This window comes from Penicillium cosmopolitanum (genome assembly GCF_028827165.1).
Source record: "Penicillium cosmopolitanum strain IBT 29677 chromosome Unknown utg000004l:1.0-4361866.0:1.0-4365735.0, whole genome shotgun sequence".
In the NCBI taxonomy this organism is placed as follows: domain Eukaryota; kingdom Fungi; phylum Ascomycota; class Eurotiomycetes; order Eurotiales; family Aspergillaceae; genus Penicillium; species Penicillium cosmopolitanum.
In genome coordinates, this window is record NW_026622674.1 from 2852420 (window position 1) to 2874517 (window position 22098).

At 47.1% G+C, this 22098-nt stretch overlaps 9 protein-coding genes across 9 annotated transcripts; 4 read left to right on the top strand and 5 right to left on the bottom strand.

Annotated features, from left to right (window-relative positions):
* Positions 1–33: 33 nt before the first annotated feature.
* Positions 34–1875, bottom strand: N7509_002459 (uncharacterized protein; the record flags this gene model as incomplete). Its single annotated transcript, XM_056627096.1, has 7 exons — positions 34–267; positions 322–439; positions 493–1059; positions 1108–1212; positions 1262–1467; positions 1524–1557; positions 1694–1875. 7 exons carry the CDS (start codon positions 1873–1875, stop codon positions 34–36), a joined length of 1446 nt encoding a protein of 481 aa, XP_056492891.1.
* Positions 1876–2553: 678 nt separating this feature from the next.
* N7509_002460 (fumarylacetoacetate hydrolase family protein) lies at positions 2554–3733 on the top strand (the record flags this gene model as incomplete). Its single annotated transcript, XM_056627097.1, has 6 exons — positions 2554–2622; positions 2674–2752; positions 2804–3020; positions 3068–3308; positions 3362–3523; positions 3575–3733. 6 exons carry the CDS (start codon positions 2554–2556, stop codon positions 3731–3733), a joined length of 927 nt encoding a protein of 308 aa, XP_056492892.1.
* A 133-nt stretch (positions 3734–3866) lies between these two features.
* On the bottom strand, positions 3867–5648 carry N7509_002461 (uncharacterized protein; the record flags this gene model as incomplete). The annotated part of the gene is made up of 4 exons (XM_056627098.1): positions 3867–4069; positions 4127–4704; positions 4763–4962; positions 5010–5648. The coding sequence occupies 4 exons, from the start codon at positions 5646–5648 to the stop codon at positions 3867–3869; spliced, it is 1620 nt and encodes a 539-aa protein (XP_056492893.1).
* A 1694-nt stretch (positions 5649–7342) lies between these two features.
* N7509_002462 (uncharacterized protein) lies at positions 7343–9345 on the bottom strand (the record flags this gene model as incomplete). Its single annotated transcript, XM_056627099.1, has 2 exons — positions 7343–9133; positions 9238–9345. The coding sequence occupies 2 exons, from the start codon at positions 9343–9345 to the stop codon at positions 7343–7345; spliced, it is 1899 nt and encodes a 632-aa protein (XP_056492894.1).
* Positions 9346–11047: 1702 nt separating this feature from the next.
* Positions 11048–12539, bottom strand: N7509_002463 (Zn(II)2Cys6 transcription factor; the record flags this gene model as incomplete). Its single annotated transcript, XM_056627100.1, has 2 exons — positions 11048–11836; positions 11886–12539. 2 exons carry the CDS (start codon positions 12537–12539, stop codon positions 11048–11050), a joined length of 1443 nt encoding a protein of 480 aa, XP_056492895.1.
* Positions 12540–13444: 905 nt separating this feature from the next.
* N7509_002464 (proline racemase family protein) lies at positions 13445–14479 on the top strand (the record flags this gene model as incomplete). The annotated part of the gene is made up of 3 exons (XM_056627101.1): positions 13445–13700; positions 13754–14215; positions 14256–14479. The coding sequence occupies 3 exons, from the start codon at positions 13445–13447 to the stop codon at positions 14477–14479; spliced, it is 942 nt and encodes a 313-aa protein (XP_056492896.1).
* A 421-nt stretch (positions 14480–14900) lies between these two features.
* On the top strand, positions 14901–16838 carry N7509_002465 (uncharacterized protein; the record flags this gene model as incomplete). Its single annotated transcript, XM_056627102.1, has 8 exons — positions 14901–15179; positions 15619–15813; positions 15871–16046; positions 16102–16179; positions 16231–16437; positions 16498–16565; positions 16621–16715; positions 16779–16838. 8 exons carry the CDS (start codon positions 14901–14903, stop codon positions 16836–16838), a joined length of 1158 nt encoding a protein of 385 aa, XP_056492897.1.
* Positions 16839–18047: 1209 nt separating this feature from the next.
* On the top strand, positions 18048–20487 carry N7509_002466 (Zn(II)2Cys6 transcription factor; the record flags this gene model as incomplete). The annotated part of the gene is made up of 6 exons (XM_056627103.1): positions 18048–18127; positions 18181–18999; positions 19073–19394; positions 19453–19556; positions 19610–20012; positions 20068–20487. 6 exons carry the CDS (start codon positions 18048–18050, stop codon positions 20485–20487), a joined length of 2148 nt encoding a protein of 715 aa, XP_056492898.1.
* A 135-nt stretch (positions 20488–20622) lies between these two features.
* Positions 20623–21976, bottom strand: N7509_002467 (putative erythromycin esterase; the record flags this gene model as incomplete). Its single annotated transcript, XM_056627104.1, has 2 exons — positions 20623–21163; positions 21192–21976. 2 exons carry the CDS (start codon positions 21974–21976, stop codon positions 20623–20625), a joined length of 1326 nt encoding a protein of 441 aa, XP_056492899.1.
* Between the last annotated feature and the right edge of the window lie 122 nt (positions 21977–22098).

Sequence of the window (22098 nt, forward strand, 5' to 3'; positions counted from 1 at the left end):
TTCTCATTGAATCTTCTCAAATAGAGTGGTAAATTACAGGATATACTTGAAATCTGGGTGGTAGTCGCCTCCTTTCTTCTCATACGACCCAGATTGAATGACTTCCTCTCGTTCTTCCGGGGTCATCTTTGCCCGCTTATTGTTGTGATACTTCAAAAGCAAATACATACTGATATTACCGCAGAAGGCAACACAAATGGCTGCAAGAGACACTGAATGTCCAATGACATAACGGCCATTAGTGGCCGACTTATAGATTTGGCCAGCCTGAAGCAAATATTAGATACGGACCAAGTGAGTATGATACTTAATATTACTTACTATCAATCCGGCGCAATTACCAATAGACTGTTGCAAGCCGACAGCCATGGTTCTTTTGTAGTATCCAGCGTGGCTGTTTGCATTCCAGGAGACACCGAGGCCGACAGTACAATAGATTCTACCATCAAAGTTAGAGATAATGCAAAAATCAAATATGTAGAATGAACTTACCCAGTGACACAAACAAATGTGGCAAAGTAGAGTGGGCCTCTGGCATGGACATCTATTCCCAGCATCATTGCATACCCCACAGCCGTGACGAGACACAGAGGCACCATGAACATTGCCCGCATACGTATCATGTCGGAGAAATGAGCAATGACGAGGTAGAAGACGGAAGCCCAGATATAAACAGGGACTGTAAGAAGCTGTGTGAGAACTGAGCTGTAGCCAAACCCTTTGATGATAGTTGGTAGAAAAGTGCTGAATCCGAAGGAGCAGATATTGACGCTAATTTGGTTGAGCGATGTCAACCAACTTTTGGGGTCCTTTAGTGTCTTCCAAACTTCCTGAATGTGAAACGATTCTTCTGCAGCATACTGCCCAGATGACTGCATGCGGATTCGCATGAGGGCCTTATCTTCCTCATTAAGGAAGTAAGCTGTCTCGAAATCGTTAGGAAGGAAGAAGAATGTGGCGATGCCGATGACTGCGCTCATAAGACCCTCAACAATAAAGAGCCAGCGCCAACCTTCGAGTCCGGCGGCCCCATCAAGACGAAGGAGACCAAAGGCCAGCCTGGCGAGGGTTAGTATAGATAGATTCCAGGGAAAGTGTGCTACATACAAGCCACCGAATCCACCACTGAGCGCAGCTGATACGAATAGATAAGATATTCTTTGTGCCTGCTCTTCGCGCTTATAAAAAGTTGTCAAAAGCACAGTGAGGCAACTGTGAAATGTTAATAATGACCTAGAATAGGCGGGGAATATGATCGTACGGAAACAATCCACTCTCGAAAACACCCAGAAGCAAGCGGGTTATGTAAAGACCAGCTGCGTTCTTGATGAAGCCTGCCGATATGATAGAGGCACTAAAGCCAATGATGAGAGCCGAAATTAAACGATTCGGACGCAATTTCTTGAGCAGCATTGAAAATGGGATTTCGAAAAAACACGTATGTTGCATAGAATAGGGAAACGGCATCTTGAGAGAAGAAATTTATTAGAAAGGGAATTATTCAAAAGAGAATCATAACTTACTTCCAAGCTGGTTCCCAACCAAGCCAATGTCCTCCTTTAAAAAAAACCGTATTAGCAGAAAACAAGCATTGTGAGAATGTTGAGAGCTCACAGGCATCCCGGCAACGGCCGCATTTCTGATACGATATGTCAATAATTGATCGAGTGAACAAAGGCCAAATTGAACTCACCCTAAGTTGCTGCGATCGAGATACGCGACCAGGAAGATGAGCATAACTAAGGGGCAGATGAAGAGATCCAGCTTTAAGACGAGCTTTCGTTCTCTGGCCGGGTCAATTGAGAGATTTCCCAATTGCACATCATGCTCCGATGCGCCCTCCATTTTGAATGCGATATCCGTTTCCTTGTTCATTTTGAAGACGCGTAGGAAAAAATCAAATGCGACAATGAAGCAACTCTAGGTCATTGACCCGCTCGGAGCTATAAATGCCAGCGTTGATGAAGATAACAATCTTTGTCGGGAAAATAATCGGTTTATTCTGGGGATTGGAGAAGGGCGAGATGATTTCCCGATCCACACTGGGGTCACTATCTGGAGTGAGTCAAGATTCGAGTGGCTGTTGGAGTCTTGCCCCCCGAAGGCGTGGAGACGCGATAAGAACCATTGGAAAGCATTAGAACACGCTGTTATCGTAATAATCATCGTATTGGCATTCCTTTCTCGCAAGGATTTTGGTAGCGGCAGCGCATCTTGATACCGTGAAATTTTCTCACAACAGGCATGAATATGGCGTATTTGTGATGAATCTCGCCATTTTTTCCTCCAGTCTTTCCCCATATTTGTGGGATACTCGGCCTAGTTCCGACAGTCGCGGACCCCCGTATCTGGGAGAGCACAAACTCTCTTTCCCCGCGTTTATCATCTTGGCATCGGTAAATTGCTCCCTTCACCCCCTTATCAGCCATCTATTTCCCGATGAATTTCCCGACACACATCATGTGCGTTGGGGTAGCTGATAGCCATTTTAAGAGAGCCTTGAGGGTGATAGTCCAAAATGTACATTGAAAAATTTCTCGACCAAAGTACATCATGGGTATTTCCAACGGACCAAAAGAAAAAGTGACTGCCTCGGTGACTGCTACAGGAGCCCAATACCCAGTAAGCATTTTTCTAAAATCAATCACTTGTGTTTGAGCTTACAAAATTTAGGTCTGGAAAAGATGGGTTCGATTTGAGAGCCACGATGGAAAGATTTATGGAGGCGAGCCTGTCGATTTTGATCTTGATGGTAAGGATAGTAATCCAAAACGAGCATCCTGATCTGACCGGTTATCACTAGTGGGTCTTGCAATCGCAAACAAGGAAGAAGTGGCCGTGAGAGTAGTCGAAGGAGGCTGTGCGTTGGATTATGAAGCTCAGTTTACCGGAGAGACTAGAGGCATTCACAAATTATTGCCGCCAGTTTCACAGCAAGAGGCAGGGACTGTTCGATGCATTGGTCTCAATTACAAAGAGCACGCAGCTGAGATGAAGCTGGCCCTTCCAAGTACCCCTACGTGAGTAGCGAGTCAATAAAACTGGAGTCAGCGCTAATTTGATATAGTGTTTTCCTGAAGGCCGATACCTGCATCGCGTCGGCTTCGGATCCTATCGTATTGCCCTCGAATGTGGAATGTGATGAAGCCGATTATGAAGTCGAGCTTGCTATCATCATCGGTAAACTGTGCAAGAACGTCTCAGTTGCCGATGCAGAGAGCTACATTCTTGGGTATGCTACAGCAAATGACGTGACTGCTCGGCAGCATCAAGAGAGGACCTCCCAATGGTCTTATGCGAAGGGAATGGTACAGAAACCAAGCCCCCAAGAAATGATGATGCGTTGAACTAACTGTTATAGGATGGATTTTGTCCACTTGGACCTTGTATTGGGTCAACAGAATTGATTCCGAATCCCGCTGAACTTAACCTTCGCACATTTTTAAATGGGAAGACTATGCAAAATGGGTACGCAGACGATATGATTTTCAGTGTACCTGAGATTGTGTCTCACTTGTCAAAGGTATGTGCGATAATATTGATTTACCTGTTAGCTCTACTCACATAGCCACAGGGACATACACTTCGACCTGGAACTGTCATCATCACTGGAACACCATGTGGAATTGGTATCTCGAAGAGCCCACCGCGGTTTCTCCAGCCAGGTGACAAGCTACGAATTAACATCAGCCATGGATTGGGAACTCAGATCTGTGACATTACAAGGGATTGAAAAGTTCAATACCGACGAATTGCTCTCCTGATAGACCATCCGTGTTTAGTATAGACTAGAAGGAATAATCAAACTTGTACGGATAGTATAATTCCATGCAAGTCAAATGCTGTGTACAATGCTATCTAAATAGCTATGCGCCAGATAGGCGAAGGTCAATGACAGCCTCATCGGCTGTAGGAGGGCCAACGTATTTCTCCCTACCCCAGGCCCAGTACCAGAATGTAGCAATGATGATGAATGCGACGAATACAACAGGCGCATAGTTGACCGACTCCGGTGTAACAGGAAGGTAGGCCGGCATACAAAATAGAGGAACGGCCAGTAAACTCCATGCTAAAATGAAAACCTGGTCAGTGAATTTTCGAGAAGATGGAGGAACACAGCACTAACCCAATGCAATGACATTGCAGAACAGCCCAAGTCTGCCCAGATCGAACTTCCCATTTTTGATGTGTTTCCGACCACCCATAAAGGAAACAGCAATTGGGCATGCATAGCTAACTGTTAGAGTGATGACGCCAACGCCCGAGAAAGCATTGAAAGCAGCAGTGGAGCCGAAATAGATGAGCCCAAGGGCAATCTCAATGACCATTCCAAGCATCATAGCATTGAAAGGCAGACCCAGGGACTGATTGACCACTTTCCAGTGTTTGGAGAACGGAATACCTCCATCTCGTGCAAACGCCCAGACCGAACGCGATACCGCTGTTGTACATCCGATACCACATAGAAGAGCAAGCACGGCCAATGGAAGTAGGAGGAGAAATGCACCAGTTGAATTGCCGATGGCTGATTTGATGATGGTCGGGACTGGCTGACCAGACACCAAAGCGATGAGAGCTGCCGAATCGTGAAGCACAAATACGAGCGGAATAAGGAAAAGGAGCCCAGCAATTGTGTTCATGATGATGGTGCCCACGATTGCCCTGGGTACCTGCCGAGATGGATCCTGGACCTCTTCACACATACTGTATTCAAGTAAGCTTGGTGTTTGGTATGGAAATGATTTTGAGAAGGGGAACGCACGAGATCACCATTCCAGTTGAAGAAGTGGCATATGCGGCTTGAAGCAAACCAACACAGAAAGCCCAACCATCAGGCCAGCCTGATTGCGGTTCGAAGTTACCGAAGACATATGCGCCGCTGTTCCTGCCATCCTTTGCAATAACCAAAACACAGATAACAATGGCTAAAAGACCCACAAGTGTCCAGAAGATCGCGAAGGTCTGAGTGGTTAGTATTAACGAACGAAACTTGGTAAATAAACACTCACATCCAGAAGGGGCAACCATTTATTCCCTAGAGAGGATACTGCGTTGCACAGAAGGGTAATCCCTAGGAAAATGAGAAAGGTCTGATAGGTTGTCGCTTCAAAGATGCCCACCCCGGGGGAGACTTCAAAAACATTAACGCAAGCGATGATGAATTGCGCGGATCCAAAGTTAACAGCAAGGGTGATCATAATATTGCCGACCACATAAGACCACCCGCAAATCCAAGCGATAATCCTCTGGTATTTTTGGGGCGACAGCATAAATGCTTGGTAATAGACACCGCCGGCGGTCGGATACACCGATGTTATCTCACCTAGAGATGCAGCGACGCAAAGAATGATGAGGGACACGATCAACCACCCCCAGATGATGTTCACCGGTCCACCGCCAACCAAAGGATAGAAGAATGTTGTGGCAAGACCGTACGGAATTGATGCTAGAACAAACGACATGAAAGCCACCTGAAGCGTCGAGCGGTTTCTAGTTAGTTCAGGCTCATAACCGAGCGACTCGAGGAGACCATTTGCCGCAGATGGATCCGAATCACTAATTCGATCATCAAACTTGAAGCGGTCGGTCTCAAAAGGGGGCTTGGGCCCCGAAGAATGAGGCTGGACTGCATCCATCTTGCTCGCCATGGCTAAGCAAGTCCCCCGGGTCGATACTAGGGGTTGATGATGAAGGTCGTGTTGGATCTTCGCCGGCGCGACGGAGAATATCGAAAGGGTTGAATCTGACTCGGACCCCTTTCCACATGACTGGCTTATATACCAGCGATGTCACCGCAACCGGGGCGCGCGAAATAATGAGGAACGGGAAAGACTACGAACTCTAAACGTGAGGCAAGAGATTGGAGATAAGCAAATCAGACATCGCGTGCCTTCTACCCCGCATTATCCGGGTTAGTGTTGATACGGGCGGGGACTGCCTCTTGGAGACGGGTCAGTGGCGCTGACGGGGCGCAGTCCTCTCTAGGCATGAAATAGGGGGCGAGGTTGCCTATCCGCCTGCTCTCATTGGATCTTGGCCAGCAGCCCCCGGAACTGGTCGTTTCGTACCGAGGTTTCTGGATATTCATTACGAAACGACTCAAGTCCTACATTCTCTACATTCGGGAGTATTTTCCCTAGAGGACTGGATTTGAGGTGGCTGCTGAGCGGGATTTATTTTTGCTATCGCTATAGGATTCATAAGTCAAGCACATTCGTAATAATTCATGTAGGCTAGCTTGAAACGCGGGAAGAACGTTGTCTCCACTTTGACTGAGTGGCATTGCCAAACCCGAAAAGGATTTCTAGTAATTCCCAAGAAGGTATCTTGGAAACTGACGCATTTATATCTCTCAATTCTTTTTCATGTTTAATATCTATGGAGCCCTGAGTGTTGCGAGTTCTCGGAGGCGTTGCAGTCCAGAAGAAATCTCCTGCTATAGTTAATCCGTACTAGTAATCGACTACCCCTTCGCATATTGACCTGGACCGATCGTTGACGGTGACGGCAGTATGTGAATGCAATAGCGCAGATAATTAATACAATGGCTATTTATGCTTATGCAAACTCCGAAATTTATAAACTGTGGGTACTGTTGTGCTGCCCAGTGTGAGGACAACGATATGACTTTCATGATAGAAAGCAGCAGAAATAGCGTCATGACGATGAAAAAATTGTTTCCTGCACGGATACGATATGAACTTGCAATGGAATAGTAGGCCAAAAGTGGTTTACGTTTCCTAAAGTAAACTGGCTTCCTTCCAATCGCTGGATTGATAGGGCAGAGAATCACCTATCTTCATTCCTGTTTCAAGAGATGCTAACTATCATAGAAAGCACTGTCATGTAGCGCGGCTACACTAATGCAGGGCGGCTACGCTAATCTATAAGAAGAGATCCCCAGAGGATTTCAGGGGTGCTCGAAGCAATCAGCTTCGTCATAGAAGGTCGGGGTCACGCTAGTGTTTTGTCAAAAGTTTGTATGGTTCTTTCCATACACCTTCCCCGATTAGATAGAGGAAGGGCATTGCTTAATTAGAAGTAACTCGGGAATTTCCCGAGATGTGGGCCACAGAGGGTACTTTGAGCCATGCAAGTATGTACATCCTGATATCTTGACGCCTGTCCATGAAAGATACTAGTATGGAACGAGCCGGAGATAGTGGATCTGTTGACTCGAGTGACCTCCACTCTTATTTTGTCTACAGATAATAGACATGATGTCATTCTCTTGGCTTCTTATGATAGAAGCTAAGCTTTTCTTCAAGAATTGCTATAGATATTTCCAATTTTTGCTCTCCAGTTCTAGTAAAGATCATTGGTTTATGGATTGGGGGTATTGCTACCCCATAATGGTTTCAAGGTTTCTTTCAATCATTATATCCAACCAATAATCTTGGACTCCAGAATCTGCCCGATCCCAAGTTTCCCGCACAACATCTGAGATTCGTTGCATTCGTAACTTCGGAAGAATTAGACCGAGCTCCGATAACCATAAGCTCACTCTGCGCCGTGCCTGAGCAATTTCTACATCCAGGGTATTGAGACTAGCAATCGCATTCGCTGCCGGGCCAAAAACAGAATCATTTGAAAACACAAGATCGCTAGAAATGCAACACAGAACAACAGGATGCATACATCGGGTTCCCGATGTCGTAGGAATTTGACTAAGAAGAGAAACAATATGCAAGGCTAGGATGCGACGCGTGACATCCCCGGATGAAAATGACATATGTGAGGTAGATGAAGAGAGAACATTAAACAGCGGAGGAATTTCTCGGTCAACACTTTGATTCAGACGCAGTCTTTCGTCCAGAATTTCCGGAAAGACGTGATAAATTTGTAGCAGAGAGGCACAGCGATAAGCTTCCGCTAGCGTGATAAAATGAGAAGGAGGGGTATCCGTATCGCCGATATCGACGGGGCCGCAGTAAGTTGAGAACCCCGTGAAGAGTATATCTTCTTCGAGACGCTCAGCCTTCTGACGTAGATCAACTTCCTCCATGAGGAAAGCGAAATCGAACGTGGTCGGATCCGGATCACCGATGCAGGTACGATATAATATGCGAGCAGGGCGAACCACTCTGGCAGTCTGATAGAAGAGGCTCAATGACTTGGAGAATGGGCCGGTCCATGGGTGAGGTAAAGTTTGACCATCAACCAAATATACCGAGTTTTCAGAATCGGGTCTTTCTAAAAAGCTTTCTTCGGTCAAGAGCAATGAGTCTTCCGCCACAAAGGCGGAAAGCATATTCCAGTATAAAAGGCACTGCTGGAACAGCGGGTATTGCTTTGCGAAGGTTGAGTTGGCATCTTGGCAAAGCTGCTGCTGTGTTGTGAGATGGTCCTTCGCCTCCTTGAGGTATTCCAACCCCAAGTCAGCGGCATCGTGCCAAGCCGTAGTCATTCCGATCATGAGGAGAGCCAAGAAATACTCGTCATCTTGGTTATCTCGATGTAACGAGCCCACCCGGGGATTGTTACGCAAGCATGCAATTGCTTGTTGCTGCGTCTGGATTCCAATCGCCTTCATTCCGGGAAAATCATTTGCGAGCGATGCCGCTGCCATACTTTGGATGGTATAGTATATCGCTGCATTCCGACTCCAGAGACGGCTGACAATGATTCTGAATGGATTCAAAGGCGAATCGAAGGATGACCAAGACTTGCAAACGTAGTCAAAGTAATATTGAACGAGGATAGCAGGCATGTGTATGAGAAAAGATGGTATGGCTGAGTTTTCCAGTCGGCGATGCAAGACTGACAGACTATCTGTATGAGAGTTTGACTTGGTGATGGGCATATCGCTCAATATCGGATCCATCTTGGACCCGAGTCGAATTGAAGGATCGATATCCGGTAGCTCATCAAATAATGTCATACTGGCTTCGTCCCAGAGGCTTTGTAGATCTTTGTTGTGAATAACCTCATCGTCCTGGCTCTCTGGGGTCTGTTGGCCCGGTCCAAAGAAGTGCTCGGAAGTTTGCGTAAGCGGGGTGTTGACCGCCTCGTCATATTTGTCTTCATCTTTGAAGACATATCGCCACTCGAGGGGCTTTTTCTGATATCCGGGGCACTCAAGACCTTTCCTTGTACATTCCTGACAGCCCGGCTTCGTCTCGTCACATCTGCGCTGAGGAGTGGTGGGTTAGCTTCTGCTGGTCAAAATGGAGCTATCTCAAAGACATAAGACATAAAAGAAAAAAAATAGCTGCGCACGGTTCACCTCTAACTTACTCGCCGCTGCTTACACCGTTGACAGCCTCCCTTTGACTTTGGCCGGCATCGATTGGGGTTCTTCTGCCGTTTTTGTCGTGCTGTTGCGACACCGTCGGTTTGGTACATTCTGGGTCCCTTAGGGGAAGGGGAAAACCAAACAGAAAAAAGTGTAAATGAAATAAAATTATCCCAGAATTTCTAGGAAACCCGCGCGGTCATGAAGAAGGCACTTAAGTCCTAAGAACTATTCAGGTGATCGGCTCGGCTTTCGAAGGCGTCGCCGTGTACCCCGCACACTTCCGGCTTCCACGAGGCGAAAGTCACCCGGTCTTGTTGCAAGAACAAAAGAAATTTATGACACCAAATAACTAGGCCTCAAAGAATCAGAAATTTGGTACTCGCCTTGCATTAACGCCACTTGCTTGAAGTTTGCCATCTTATTATTCTGCTCTGATGTGTTGTCTCGGGGGACAAGCCGGCGCTTCGGCTGCGGCGGGTTCTGTGCCCGTTCTGGGCCATGCAGTCCGCCGCTTTGAATCCACTAGAGCTCCAGATGAAGTAATCGATTTCAGATTAACCATAGAACAAGCTCCCTTGGAGCCCCGGTTTTGCTTGTTTATCTGAAATGACTCGTAATATGCTTCTCTATGGTCAGACAAGCGATCAGGCTGATCATTTTGACGCCCGAGCACCACTGTCTGTACAAGCGGTGAAGAAGAATGACAACTAGACCATTTCCAAGACAGAGATAGAAGTTTCCATTCAGACCAGTCGGATTAATCGAGTCACTCCCTCTATCAACGATTGGAAAGACCAGCATCCGTGTCACCCCTGCGAGGAAATGTGTAACGTGGGCCATCGTCTTGCCACTATAACGCCAAGCACTGCGAAGATGCACTAATGCAGCAGGATTGATGTTATGTGACTCAAACTGACTTCAGAGTGTAGATCATCGGGCAACGGTCCGCCTATGGAGGGCAGGCGGCATATGTTTGAACCATTGATTGTGCATGTATGTAGTCTGACCCTTGCCTGTTATAGTCCAGGAATTAGTTTTATCATTCTAAATTAGAACACAGACGAATAATAATGAACAGGAGCATGCATATTGCAAACAAGGTTCCTTTAAAAGTATAGGACCATTATCCTGCCCTCTCAGAACTGACACATCGCGAGAGTTTCTGCGTGACTGAAGTACCCGAGCCAAGCAGACTTCGACTTAGAAAGGGGCCGTTGACGGTTTGCCGAAAAGTTCGAAACAGAACAAAAATCACTGTGAAAGTTGAAAAAAGAGCTATTGAAATCCTGGGTATAATGGAGATAAGAAGAATAATATACTCCGCACAAAGACTTGATTTTAATTGAACGCGTGTTGCATTGCCCAAAGAGGACGAGACATCCCGCAGATTTTGAACGTGGCTGACACTCCCGTTATGATATGGATGGATCCGAGTCCTTATTAGAACGTATATATATTCCTCTCAATGATAGATTTATCAGTAGTAGATGATACTTTGACCTAGAATAATAATAAGCCAAAAGAAAGTCCAACCGGCGCAGAGTGCTTATCGGTGCAGGCGAAACGAGAGGGCCTGAAGGTTTGGGTTTGAATAGGTAAATATTGCGAATAACCAAGAGAATCAGAGATGCTCTTCGGCCCATTGATAGGCGTGGAGCTCGGTATAGAGATGTTCTAACGTAGAGGATTGCACCGATATTACAGAAATTACTAGAAGTTACCTCTATCTGTATGTCTGTAGGCTCACTGAGGGTTTGGATGTGGTATATTTGAATTTTTGATTGGGTAATATTGATAATATACAGGTGCTCAGCAAAGCATAAGCAGCTCATGTTCGTTCGTAAAAAACCTGCTAGGGACAATCTGCCCTGGCTCTGCCGCCCATACCTCCTCCAATTGGTTAAGCGCGGCTTCCATAACTCCCATCCCAAAAACTCTGACGAGGTCTCGAAGATATGTACGGGTAAGCTCTTTCTGATGCGGGTTCTGGGCATATACACCGAAAACGAAAACTGGCCATGTGGCTGTAGTTGCGATGGGGGAGGTGGGCGGTAATTGTGATAATAACGATTCTAGACCCTGGAATGCTTGGTCAATACATTCTTGGGAACTCTCGCGGGCAAACCGAGAGTCTAGAAGGAGAAGAAGGCTTTGTTGATACAGCTGGGCGCAGAGGACTAATTCTTCCTGCTCGCTGCGGGGTTTCCATTCTTCGATTTGGGCTCGTAAGTCGTGATATTTGTTGGTGAAAGTTTGATCCGAGGAAGTAGGCGAGGAAACTTGAGATGATTCTTCCCACAGCAAGGCAGAGACCATTGGGGCTAAAGTAAATAGCTCGTGGGCACAACCGCACAGGACTCCAATCTCAGGACTTGGGGCAGAGGAAGAGATTGTCCAGGTGCTTGGTAACATAATGGATGTCGGAGGGCAATTCGTCGTGAATGATGCGAGGGCAGCGTTGTAAATGTAAAGATCAGTGGCGAAAGATACGATACTGGGTTGAGTAGGAGTGATATTTGAATTTTTCACATAGGCCATCAAATGATGGGCGCCTTCTAGATGACTCTGCATCGCTTTAGGATCATTACCCCTTGTCGCCTGATATACCGGTTAGTCTATGTCCTTACCATGGCACAGGAATACCTACCTCCAAAAGATAAAATATGAGGACGACAAGCAAAGCTCGCCACGCTGCATCTACACTACTGCCCTGATCGAAAGCCGCCGGCAGCGCAATTCGAAGCTGCTTTAATGCAATTGTGTAACTTGACCAGGTCAAAGATTGTAGGTCTGAGTTGAGTTCAGGGAGCCGTTGCATAAGATGAACCCCTGACAGCGCAAGAATTGTATTCATTAGCAGCTCATCCCCCAGAGCAACGGGCAGTAGCGTATGAAGAAATGGGTTGGCGCTATCTTGTAAACACGTGAGTCGATTCGCAGTGTCTTTCAGATAATGATCGAGAAGTCTCCAAGTTTCTGCTCCAGCGAGCACTGATCCAGGCACAGATAATGGAGACAGTGACGCAGGGATGGTGGCAACCGGTAAATTGCGATGCGCACTAGACGAAGCCAAGGCCCACGCGTTTGAAGCGGGTACGGGGGTAGCGTTGGAAGCTGCTTGCTGCTGCAGGGTTGATCCTACACCAGATCCCTTGGCCGGTGGGCTTGGATCTGGCCAAACACACCGAAGATCATTGCGCAAGCAGGCTGCGCAGGTGGGCTTTACCTCGTCGCATTTCTTCTTGCGACGCCGGCAGGAGAGGCATCCTAGGCGAGATCGAGCCCCGTTCGTGCGTAACATGGAGGCTGAACAACACTCAGTCCATCGCGGGGATTTCAAATGCGACGTGCGCCCCAGGGGTCGCCGGTTGATAGTTGATATCACTTTTCAATCAATCACGGTGAGGCAGATTGAAATCCCCTTTTGTTCATCCGGCGGAAATCCGTCTCATTCTGCGGCAGACCACGTGATCGGGTCATACGTTCTCCGCAACGCGTCGGGGGTGAATATCGATTTCTCTACAACTAGAACTCAAAGGGAAGTTTGATTCTACGTCGACTCACAGTGATACCAAATACTAAGGTAGTCCTGTCTCGCGCGCCATGGAAGACCGGGCAGCCCTTGACAGGATGTTGTCTCGCGTGCCCCTGTGGGTCGACACCGGGACCCCCTTCCGGCCAGGCCAATAATAGCCACAAGGCAAGTGTTTCCTGCCGAGTTAGAACTGCCTTCATTTGGCCATGCAAGGTGCAAACATGGTACTTATGAGCAGTTCGTGAATGAGATGCAGGACCGTGGGCTTTGCGGGGGGGGTGATCACTTGAGCCCGGGCCTGCCCGTGCATAGTTGGACACAGTGGAGAAATCGACATTTCAGAGCGCTTACAGCGCCAGCGAGAAAGGATTGGTCCATTAGAAATACCTTTTAACAAAAGGAGAGTTCAAAAAAAGCAAACAGGACGGAAGGTGATCCCGATTACATATTATTATGGATCCTCTGACTGAGGGGAAGGCATTCGCCGATTTCCCCCATATATAACCTTGGAATTCATGGATGGCGACAACACAAATCCGTGTCTCGAAGAATCGAGAAAAGAAACCCCCACGCCTCTCGATAGTCCAACAAAAAGGCCTCACTGAAAGTTTTTCCGAACTATTTCTTCGACTTTTTCCCCCCCGCGTCAAACCCCCCAGTTTCACGGCACGATGCCCTTCTCACGCTCGTTGACGATCGTCGGATGCCATTCCGAAGGTGAGGTTGGGGATGTGATCACTGGTGGAGTTCTGGATGTCCCCGGAAAGACCATGTACGAAAAATTGGTACATTTTGAGACCAAAGAGGATGGCCTGCGACAGCTTCTTCTGAACGAGCCCCGAGGCAGGGCTTCGATCAACACCAATCTTATTCTCCCGGCTTGCGATCCTCGCGCAGATGTCGGCTTCCTGATCATGGAGAGCAAGAGTATGCCCCCATGTCTGGGTCCAATACAATCTGTACCACCACAGTGCTCCTAGAAACAGGGATGATCCCTATGAAAGAGCCATTCACTGAAGTGACTCTGGACACCGCTGCTGGGCTGGTGACCGTCACTGCCGAGTGTGAGGCAGGGAAATGCAAGAGTGTCGAGTTCAATAACGTTCCATCTTTTGTTTTTGAACTCGATTATAAAGTCATGGTGCCTGGAATCGGACAGGTATCTGTTGACATTGCATATGGTGGCATGATGTATGTTTTAGTGGATGCAGCTTCGTTGGGCTTGATGATCGACAATCAACAATCTCGCCAGCTAGTAGAAATCGGCGAGCGTATCAAACGCGCCGTGGAAGCGGCATATACACCCATACACCCCGAGAACTCTGGAATTAAGGGATTCAGCGTGTTGGAATTCACCGAGCCCCTGAGAGTTGAAGACGGATTCAAGGTAGCATCAAATGCCGTTGTTGTTTCTCCAGGGCGATTTGATCGTAGTCCCTGTGGTACGGGGACATGTGCGCGTCTAGCTGTGCTGCATGCTAGGGGTGAAAAAAAAGGGGGAGATATTCAAGCACCGCAGCATCATTGGCACTGAATTTGTTAGCCGCATTCGTGGAACCACCAAGGTCGGAGAATATCCGGCTGTTTTGCCTACTGTGAAAGGCCGAGCCTGGATCACGAGCTTCAAGCAGGTCGTTCTTGACTCAACAGACCCATTTCCACAAGGATTTCGAGTAGGTGACCAGTGGCACATTCCTCCAAACTAAAGACCGTTCAGAATTGTCAGGATACTATCATAATAAGTACATCAGTCTGCGCGGCAGCCGCTTGGGACTAAGATGTTTGAAGCTTAATATTGTAGTCTATTTTGTGAAATAATAATATCCGATGTATCAGAGTGAATTTCTGACTAAGACTCCCAGCTTCAGGCTGACGTATGGCACGGTCAGTTTACCCGATTGAGACAATCTCACTTTTCCGAGCCGAAGCCAAGCAGATCGTCGCTCAACCCCGCATCCTCACATCCTCACCCCGGAAATTGCTCTCCGCGGCTGGAGGAGCTGGAGTACAAAGGTCAGCCAGCCAAGCCTGGCCCAGAATAGAATGGCCACCCCCAGAATTCTGAGTTTGTCAACACGAGTTGCCAAGCGACAAGAGATCTAGAGGCGTCTTAATTCACATTTCAAAATGGCTGCTCAGAAGGGAACCGGGTCTGACCATGTTGAGTATACTGCCAATAAGGATGCCACAGGCCAGGTGGTCGGAAGAATGCCGACATTTCTTCTTGCCATGACTGAAGAAGAGAGGGAGGTGATGGAGAAGAAGTTGGTGCGAAAGATCGATGCACGGCTACTGATCATGCTTGTCGTGATGTACATTCTGAACTATCTGGATCGCAACAACATTGCATCAGCAAAGCTCGCCGGTCTCGATAAAGACCTTAATCTGAAAGGAAATCAGTATCAGGTACGTCGTTTGTATTCTTTTTTTCACCCTCTCTGTTTTTCTTTTTCTTTTTTTCTTTTTCTTTTTTTTTTTTTTTTTTTTTAAAAAAAAAGCCAAGATGTTTTTACTGACGGCTCTAGACCTGCGTCAGCATCCTATTCGTTGGCTACCTGTTGATGCAAGGTTCGCTCCTCCCTCTTCCTTTCCTGGCAAATAAATGAGCCTTTTGAGCCTAACTCAAAGGACAGTACCTTCGAACATGATTCTGAACAAATTCGGAAAACCCTCAATTTATCTCCCAGGCTGCATGTTTGCATGGGTACGATTTCTGCCGCCACTGCTGCCACAAGAAACTTTCGAGGGCTTTTAGCTTGTCGATTCATTCTCGGTTTTGTTGAAGCAGCATACTTTGTAAGCTGCCCTTCCAATTCTTCGTGATTTCAAGACTAACGTTAAGAAGCCTGGTTGTCTTTATTTGCTCACAGCATGGTATACGCGTAAGGAGGTTGGAAAGCGAACTGCTCTCTTGTACTGTGGGTCGTTGATTTCCGGAGCTTTCTCTGGTCTCATTGCCGCAGGAATCACGGATGGATTGGCAGGAGCCCGCGGTATTGCCGCCTGGAGATGGCTGTTCATAATCGAAGGAGCCCTCACGGTAAGGCACAAAGACTATCCCAATGGTCCTTCTTAACTCAATCTAATTTCCACAAAGGTCTTCGTCGCCCTCTTGTCTATTTTCATTATCCCAGATTTGCCGAGGACAACTTCCTGGCTCACCGAGGAGGAAAAGGAGCTTGCCGCCTGGAGACTGGAAGCTGATATCGGTGAAGATGACTGGGTTGATAGTGAACATCAGTCCATGTTCCACGGCGCAAAACTTGCTTTCACGTATGTCTGCTTGAACATAATATAACGAGAAAGATAACTAATCATGGAGGAATAGGGATTACAAAACCTGGTTGCTGCTCGGTGCAATTTACGGCCTCACCTCCGCTGGGGCTGTCACAACATTCTTTCCAATGTCAGTATCCTCATATACAGTCATATTTAGCAGAGCTAATCAGCATCATAGTGTCATGGCCGGCCTGGGAAAGAGTACTGTCGAGACTCTTCTTCTGACTACACCTCCATACCTGATCGGTGCAATCCTGGTTATGATTAATGCGTGGCACGCTGATAAGACGGGCGAGCGATATCTACATATCGCACTGCCACCCATCGTGGCCGTCGTTGCCTTTATCATTGCATTGTCGAATACTTCATTTGCTGGTCAATATGTGTAAGTTGTTCAATGAGGGAACCGTGAAATACATATTCCTCATCTAACCACGTTTTATAGTGCTATGTGCCTCATGATAGGGGGTATATATTCAGGATATGTGGTGTGTCTGGGATACATTTCGAATAGTAAGTTAAACCAGTGGATGGATGTCGACAGGCTAGGATATTGACACGTCGATAGTTCTGCCCCGGCCTGCCACGAAACGAGCCGCAGCCCTGGCTCTCATCAACTGCTTGAGCAACGTTTGCCAGATCTATACACCATACCTTTACCCGGTGAGTTAAATATCATCGAACATTGGAAAATACTAGAAAACTCAGCTAATCTTTCTTCTAAAGATTCTGCCAGCCCAAGATTCGTCGCTGCCTTTTCACACAATCTCGCCCTCTGTGCCATGACCATTTTCTTTGCAACGGTTATCAGAATTGTTCTTGGGCGTTTGAATAAGCAACTGGACGAAGAAGAGGGCACGAATATTGGCCCAAGTAGAGCACATGAGAACGAGAACGAAGAACATGGCCTACCTGGACAGGCTGTTGTCCGAGGATTCCGTTTCTTGCTTTAAGCCTCTAGAAGCTACACAGAGAAGACCAAGCCTGCTATTAACCAATAGATTTAACGAAGAGCTGTTTTCGACTAGCACCACCAGTTCGAAGATTGTATTGGATGTTTATGAGTTATCGCCCTTGAGACATTATTAGCCACAAACCACACATCATTTACGTACCGAGTAAACCCAGGATTTTGTGCTTGATAATCTGTTGATCTCGAGCAAATATTCAGGCCAAATCAACCGACTAATCACCCAAAGTCGGCATGGAGCAAGCTATGACGCCAAAGAGAGAGAGAAAGAAAAACTATTGGTGGAAACCGACAATAATTTTCCCGCTTAATAGCTGCGAGAATGGGACATTTTGTGAACTGGGCATTTTCCGGTTGCTTTTCCGAGCGCGCTTTAAAGTCCGAGCTCGGGCCTGTGCGTGTTTTGCTGCCAATAGAAACACGTAGAATTTAGCCGGTGCTATGTCCCTTCCCATCCTCCATCCATCTTCAGCAAAGCAATCGGATCGTCTCTTCCACTCTTCATAGTATGATGGGAATTCATCACGCCGGTGTCAAATTTAAGACGCAAAGACCAGATAGAAGACCGGATTGTATACAAGTCTGCAAAGATGATTTTCTTCCTCCAAGAATGACGAAGCACTTATCACCCTCCAATTTTTCTTGGCGTGAGAATTATTCCTGAGGCCATGAAAATTTCACTTGAACCGCAGATTTTTAGACGACCGATGCCATATGAAGATTAAGGTAGAACACCATTTAAAGACATCCCAGTCTAGTCTTATTACAGGCCAGTTAGTAACCCATAACAATACACATGAGAATTTATCTCACCAAAAAGGGGAGAAGGGGGATAAACAACATACCAATCAAAAGTGGAGACAATAAAGTGACCCAGTAGGGGGCGAATGACTCGCGGGGTACCCCGGACTGCCTACCCAAGGAACCCTGGGGTCAACCTTGCCTGATCTTACTTCCACGCTGATCTCCCTGCCGCATACCCCAGGAGTAATCAACTAACTGGAAAATCATAAAATTTCGGCTGCATGCCTGAAGACAAGTCCATCAAGCGCCGCACAGGCAAGGAGCGCGTTCGAGTGACGCGCGCATGCGACATATGCAAGAGGTACGGTTTGACCTGAAAATGGAAAAGAGCTGCAATTCTGACAACCTGCCTAGAAGAAAACTTCGATGCTCAGGGACATTACCTTGCTCTCTGTGCTTTCGCTCAGGAATTGAGTGTCAGTACAACGCGGGCTATAAAAGAGGGAAAATTCCTAGCATCCCCGTCATGGACCGAGAAGAGATCCTAGGCTCCCCACAAAAGCCGACAGAAGAGAAGCCAGAGAACTACCAGTTGTCTCCAGTGGACACTCTGATTCTGCGGACAGAGCAGCACATTCAAGCTACCCCAACTGCTCAATCCAATGTCCAAGACAGTGATTGCTTTTCAAAAGGCACCCCGCTATCTGGGACCCCTGGTTCAACATCGCTATTACAAGAGCGCGTTTCAATTAAGGACAGAGTTCAAGCCTCCTCCGGAATATTACAGAATGAACAACATGTTATTCCATCTAAAATTCACCAAGAGGCAGACGAAATTGACCTGGAAGGACATTATGTCGGGCCGTCTTCTGGGGTGGCCTTCTTGCTTCGAGTGCAAAAAAGACTACATGAAAACCTTAGATTTTCACCATCAGAGCCGATCTTTAATTTTGGCGACGCTCCATTCCCGAATTGCGATCCACAGTTTCTAGTGCTTCCGCCGATTGATGAAGCTCTTATTCTGGTCAATAGATATTTTGAGTTTTCATTCCCTACTCATCGCTTCCTGCACCAGGCGACTGTGGAACAATGGGTTCATTCATTCTACTCGGGAATCCAGGGAGTAAATGAGAATGTCAGCAGAGCAATCAAGGCATTGATATTGATGGTCATAGCCCAAGGGAAGCAGAATTCTTCTGGCATGGAAACGACGGCTGGTCAATCAGTCAACAGGTGAGTGATTGAAGTTCAATCGCGAGACTTTCTCAGAGATTAGGAGCTCTATGATCCCCTAACTAGGCGACAGTAATGCTTATTTCGCGGCCGCGGAGAACCATTTATCACAAGAAAAGGGACCCGTCAAACTCTCAAGCATACAGGCCCGCTTAGCCCAGTGCTTTTATCTCCTCTCAGAATCACGAATGAACCACTGCTGGAGTCTTTTCGGAACAACGGCTCGTCTTGCGCATGCAATTGGATTAAATAGACGAAAGAGACGGGAGATGATAACAGACTACGTGGAAGAGGAAAGCAGAAAGAGAGTGTTTTGGTGCGCCTACGTTCTAGACAACTACATGAGTGCAGCTCTCGGCCGGCCAAAGGTTTTCCATGATGAAGATATTGATCAGGTTAGTTTGTGTCGCACCTTTTGTCTTTGAGACTTGTAGTGATAAAGATAACTCCCAGGAGCTTCCAGCGTGTGCGAACGACTCCCAGATATTACAACATACTATTCTTCCGTCTCATTCACCAAGACAAAGTCTGATGCTAGCCTCAATATACCATGCAAAGTAAGAGAAGACCCGGGAACGAACATTGGAAGAAATCTACTTAACATCATTAGGCTGTCTCGTTTAATTAGTGGTATTCTGCGCGACCTCTATGGAATCCAGCAAAAGCCCCTCGTCTTACAGGCAGAACTTGCGCAAAAGTATGAAACTGAACTAGCTGAATGGAGAGCAGGAATTGCTACCTTTCTCGATACATCCAATGTCGAGCTGCTTCAAATAACTTTCCAAAGGCAGTTCAGTGTTTTGTATCTGGCATTTGAGCACGCTAAAATTCTTCTCTACCGACCCTTTCTCCTTCGAAATTTAGCATCTTTGGGAAGAGAAAGAAGTGCTGCTCATTCAAATCTCCAGGAGGTGATTGCCAGATTTGTGACAACTTGCGTCGAGGCTGCTATCAAGACAGCCGAGATGTTCAAAGATCTATGTCGAACTAGGCGAATGTATAAATCATTCTGGGTGAGTTTTCCTCAGCCGAATATGAGCACATTAATATTAAGTCTAACCATAATAGTTCACACACTACAATGTTTTTTGTGCCATCGTAGTGTTGTATGTACACGTCATTCAGAGCTGGTCAGAACCAGATAACGAATACAAACATTATCTCACAATCGGAGAAGAGGCCCAGCTTGAACTTGCGAAATGTGGATCCCAAACATCCTTTGCTCAGCGCTATGTCGTTGTGCTAGAGGAACTCCGAAAAGAGGCACGCAAGATCACAAGTCATTATACGGGCCAGCGCGAATTATTGAGCATAACCCCGAGTGAAGAGGTCGCCGAAGCCGCCATTCGACAACACGCTGAAGGAGAAACACTTCAGCACGCACACGGTCAAGAGCATCAAGACCTCGACGGTTGGCTTTCCGAGATGGCCCAAGATACCAGCCCAGCATCCTATCTTGCGGACATTACTGGTTGGGGGGGATTTTGACTCTTTTGTGTTAACTGGACTGGGAGATTTGAGCCACCTGTTGCCCGGGAATAATTCTTGATTATATCCCTGACGAATTGTGTCGGAAGGCTTGCGCTAAAGACGGCCATAATGAGGATATCCTGATGTGAAATCTCATAGACCAAAGGGATATGTTTCTTCTTTCCCAAGAACTGTCTTCGGCTGAATGGTCTCTAGAGGCTTCACGGCTTCAGTGCGATCAAACCAGATATATCCGTCATACTGCTTATGAAGAAAGGCATGAGAATAATGGGACCCTCGCTCAGTATTGGGCCGATATATCACACCGATGAACCTTTCAATTTTCTCTTCAGCTGCCATTGCCGCTCGTAGAGAGCGATCAATACTACCGCGACGAAGGTCAATTAGGAAACTCGGGACGCCGGTCTCATGAGCTACCATTTCCCAGCTTTCAGCCATAGAAGGATTCACATCCATCACCTCCATGTCCTCATCCCAGTCATGAGCAGCTGCAACGGTACCGGTATGAGTTCCGCATCCAAGAATGCAGACATTCTCCCAGCCTAGTCTTTCCCGGCATAACTGACCGATGTTGACTTCATTCCGACGGAGTCCCATGCTGGTATAACGCGCATCACCGACGTGCGAGTTGTGAGCCCAGACAATCGCTTTATGTCTCAGGCGGGGGTCGGTACTGCATCAATCGGTGCAGAGTATCAAACATGTGCGTATCTCGCATTGTCCACGATGTTGCCGAACTCCAGTACATCGCTTTGTAGTATTTCTCCGCATCACGCACCAGATAGGCATTCTGTTTTCCGCTCTGGAATTCCTCTTCGCCGCCACCCACTTCTTTCTGAATATAATCCATTCTCCGATTGAGGAGATTTCGCAGAATATTTATAACTTCGCTTTCGCAGTCTTTCATACCGTGCAAAGAGGCCAGTCCGTATGAAGTAGGATCTTCCACCCATGGTTCCAAGCAACTGTATCGTTTTCTCGCCACCTTGGCTGCTGCGGGGTCTATGCCGTCAAGATAATCGATGACTGCACTGATAGAAGCTCCCATACTGTAAAGGTCCAAGCCATAGAACCCTGCGCGGTTTTCTGGTGGTTGGCGCGTGTTCCAGTCGCGTACCCATTCCACCAAGTCTTGCATTTCACAGTTGCGCCACATCCAAGTTGGAAATCGTTTAAATGGTTCGTGTCCCTTGGCTATGCCACCTACACCTGCTTTGGGTCCCGGTCGCATGCGAACGTAGCGGTCGATGGCCTCAGCATCAGGCCAGTCTGCTTCGAGGGCAACCATTGTGTAGCCATGTTTCTGGATGAGTCGCTTGGTAATTTCTGCTCGTGCCGAGTAGAATTCCGAGGTCCCGTGGCTGCCATCACCTAAGAGTACAAGCTGTTTACCGGCAAAGATATCGAAATGGGACGCGAAGTTATCGTCATCAATTGCAGGCAAGGGTTGAATTGCCCGATTGAATAATTCCTGTAGATGCGTCATGGATGCTCTTGAAATTTGAAGATGATATTTTTGCATAGATCGATAAATTCCCAACCTGGGAAAATAAGATGTTTGACGCTAGATTTTTAATGTTAACCTCCTCCAGGGCTTCAAAATTGAGG